The sequence below is a fragment of the Brassica napus genome, unplaced genomic scaffold, assembly GCF_020379485.1.
Source record: "Brassica napus cultivar Da-Ae unplaced genomic scaffold, Da-Ae ScsIHWf_272;HRSCAF=449, whole genome shotgun sequence".
NCBI lineage: Eukaryota > Viridiplantae > Streptophyta > Magnoliopsida > Brassicales > Brassicaceae > Brassica > Brassica napus.
This window is the reverse complement of record NW_026016010.1, coordinates 37,501-40,000: the sequence shown is the minus strand read 5'-3', so window position 1 is coordinate 40,000 and position 2,500 is coordinate 37,501. Positions and strand designations below refer to the sequence as shown.

Sequence of the window (2,500 nt, the reverse complement as noted above, 5' to 3'; positions counted from 1 at the left end):
TGCATATGAATTAATTTCTGGACTTCTAAATCACATGATTGAGTCCGAGGATCTTGCCATGATAAGGATGTTTGATTCCATACAATTTCTTTGCCCAGCTTGTTATTTTCTCCCCCTAATGTTGGGTACTCTGATTCATCAAAATGACAATCAGCATATCTGGCCTTAAATAAATCTCCAGTAGTAGGCTCAAGATATTTAATAATGGTTGGAGAATCAAAACCAACATATATTCCCATCCTCCTTTGAGGTCCCATTTTTGTTCTCTGTGGTGGAGCAATAGGAACGTACACAGAACATCCAAATGTTTTGATATGGGATACGTCTGGCTCATGACCCGAGAGTAATTGGGATGGAGAATATCTATGTTCACTGGATGGCCTTATGCGTATTAATTCAGCAGCATGTAATACCGCATATCCCCAAGCTGATACTGGTAGCTTCGACCTCATGAGTAATGGTCGAGCAATCAACTGGATTCTTTTAATGAAGGATTCGGCCAATCCGTTCTGTGTATGTACATGTGCCACGGAGTGTTCCACACTTACCCCCATGGACATACAGTAATCATTAAAAGCTTGGGAACTGAATTCGCTTGCATTGTCAAGACGTATAGTCTTTAGTGGAAAATCTGGAAAATGGGCTCGCAGTCTTATGATCTGTGCCAATAGTCTTGCCAATGCTAAGTTTCTAGATGATAATAGACAAACATGCGACCATCTGGTCGATGCGTCAATGAGGACCATAAAATATCGAAATGTCCCACAAGGTGGGTGTATTGGTCCATATATATCACCATGTATTCTTTCCAGAAAGTTTAATGTTTCCTTACTCACCTTTCCAGGTGATGGCCTTATTATTAATTTCCCTTGTGAGCATGTAATACATGTAATGCTCATAGGGATAGTTATCCTATCTTTCAAGGAATGGCCAGTTGAGCTCGAGATTATTTTGCGCATCATGGATCTGCCAGGATGGCCAAGCCTTTCATGCCATTGTTTAAAGGCTTCTCTGAACTCATTAGGAATTGAAGTGTTAGCCTCACTCGATTTTATATTGGCACAATAGAGGCCTATTGATATAGCAGGGATAGTCTCTAGGACTTTCTTATGGCCTTGGGCATTTTCATAAATCAAGAGGAATTCTTTCTTTCCCTCGCCCCTAGTTTCAACATGTAGATCATTCATGCGAATGTCTTTGAAACTTAACAGATTTCTCTTTGATTTAGGAGAATATAATGCATTAGAGATTTCTAAATGCGTGCCTTTAGGCATCACTAAGTGAGCCGGGCCATGGCCTTCAATAAGGCTGGCCGGTCCTGCTATAGTATTTATTTTGGCACTCCTTAAAATGAGGTTAACAAAATATCTTTTGTCTTTTAATATAGTGTGACTTGATCCACTATCCACTACTAGCTGGTTCTTGTCTTCTTTCATTTCTGAAAATAGACAAGAGTCAATACCTTAGACATTACTTTAAGGTTTAAAGTATGTTTTAATGGCTTTGTTTTATGTTCTTAATAATTTCAACTTTGTATAAGGCATATATAAAGTAAAAACTTTATTTCATAAATAGAATTGCCAAAGTCATAGAACATGGGGAAACAAAAGACATAAAGCCAAATAATCTGGTCTTTTAATTCATGAGGCCAGAAGCTCGTTCTCTTAGGTCACGGATTATTTTCAAAAGCTTATCAGCTTTGTCGATGGTGACAAGAATGATTTTCTGTTTTCTCTGTTCGGAAGCCAAAAGATATGACAAGAGATCCTCATAGATGTTGAATTTCTTAGCCTTGTTAATCAGCTGCACATCCTCTGGATGGAAGGTGGAGTAGGTCTTATATATTAAGTCCTCATTTGTTATTATTTCACCACATAGTATAAGACCGTCCACTATATCCATCAGGGCAGAGTTATACTCATCCACGGATTTGAAATCCGTGAATCTGATAGTTTCCCATTGATTGTTAGCCCTTTTCAGTAATACTGGTTTGAACCTTTGCCTTAACTGTAGCCAAAGCGCACAAGGATCCTCAACATGGAGGTATAGGTCTCTTAGCTCCTCAGTGAGATGATAACGAATAATCGTTATAGCTCTATGCATTTCACTTTCAAGGATACCAGTATTAAGGTACTCAATGAGGCAATTTTCAAGTCCTCTGGGACTTAGGGCAACACGAGTGTTCTTTATCCACTCTAGGTAATTATCTCCAGCGAGATTTAAGGCTGGGTAATCGGATGGTTCAAACATTCCTCTCAGCATCTGATTATTTACCAAGCAGGTTCAAGCTTTCAGAAATTTTATAACTGAAGCTTTGATGCATATGATTTGTGATTTTAATAAGACTTTCCCCGAATCACATAATCGATTTGCTTTAAGCATTTCTGATATGAGTATAATCAATTGGTCATTGCATCTATTGATCCTTTATAATTCAATTTTGGGTTGGTTAAAGCCCTTTAGAATTTGAATAAGCGTCAATCATCATTTTGGTTAAATG

At 38.1% G+C, this 2,500-nt stretch overlaps 1 protein-coding gene across 1 annotated transcript; it reads right to left on the bottom strand.

Annotated features, from left to right (window-relative positions):
* Window positions 1-1,635: 1,635 nt before the first annotated feature.
* On the bottom strand, window positions 1,636-2,262 carry LOC125602065. The gene has a single exon (XM_048773952.1). It carries the CDS (start codon window positions 2,260-2,262, stop codon window positions 1,636-1,638), a length of 627 nt encoding a protein of 208 aa, XP_048629909.1.
* Window positions 2,263-2,500: the final 238 nt, after the last annotated feature.

What these genes read in the sequence shown, in the direction of transcription:
- LOC125602065 (XM_048773952.1), bottom strand. Translation starts at nt 2,262, where the DNA reads ATGCTGAGAGGAATGTTTGAACCATCCGATTACCCAGCCTTAAATCTC.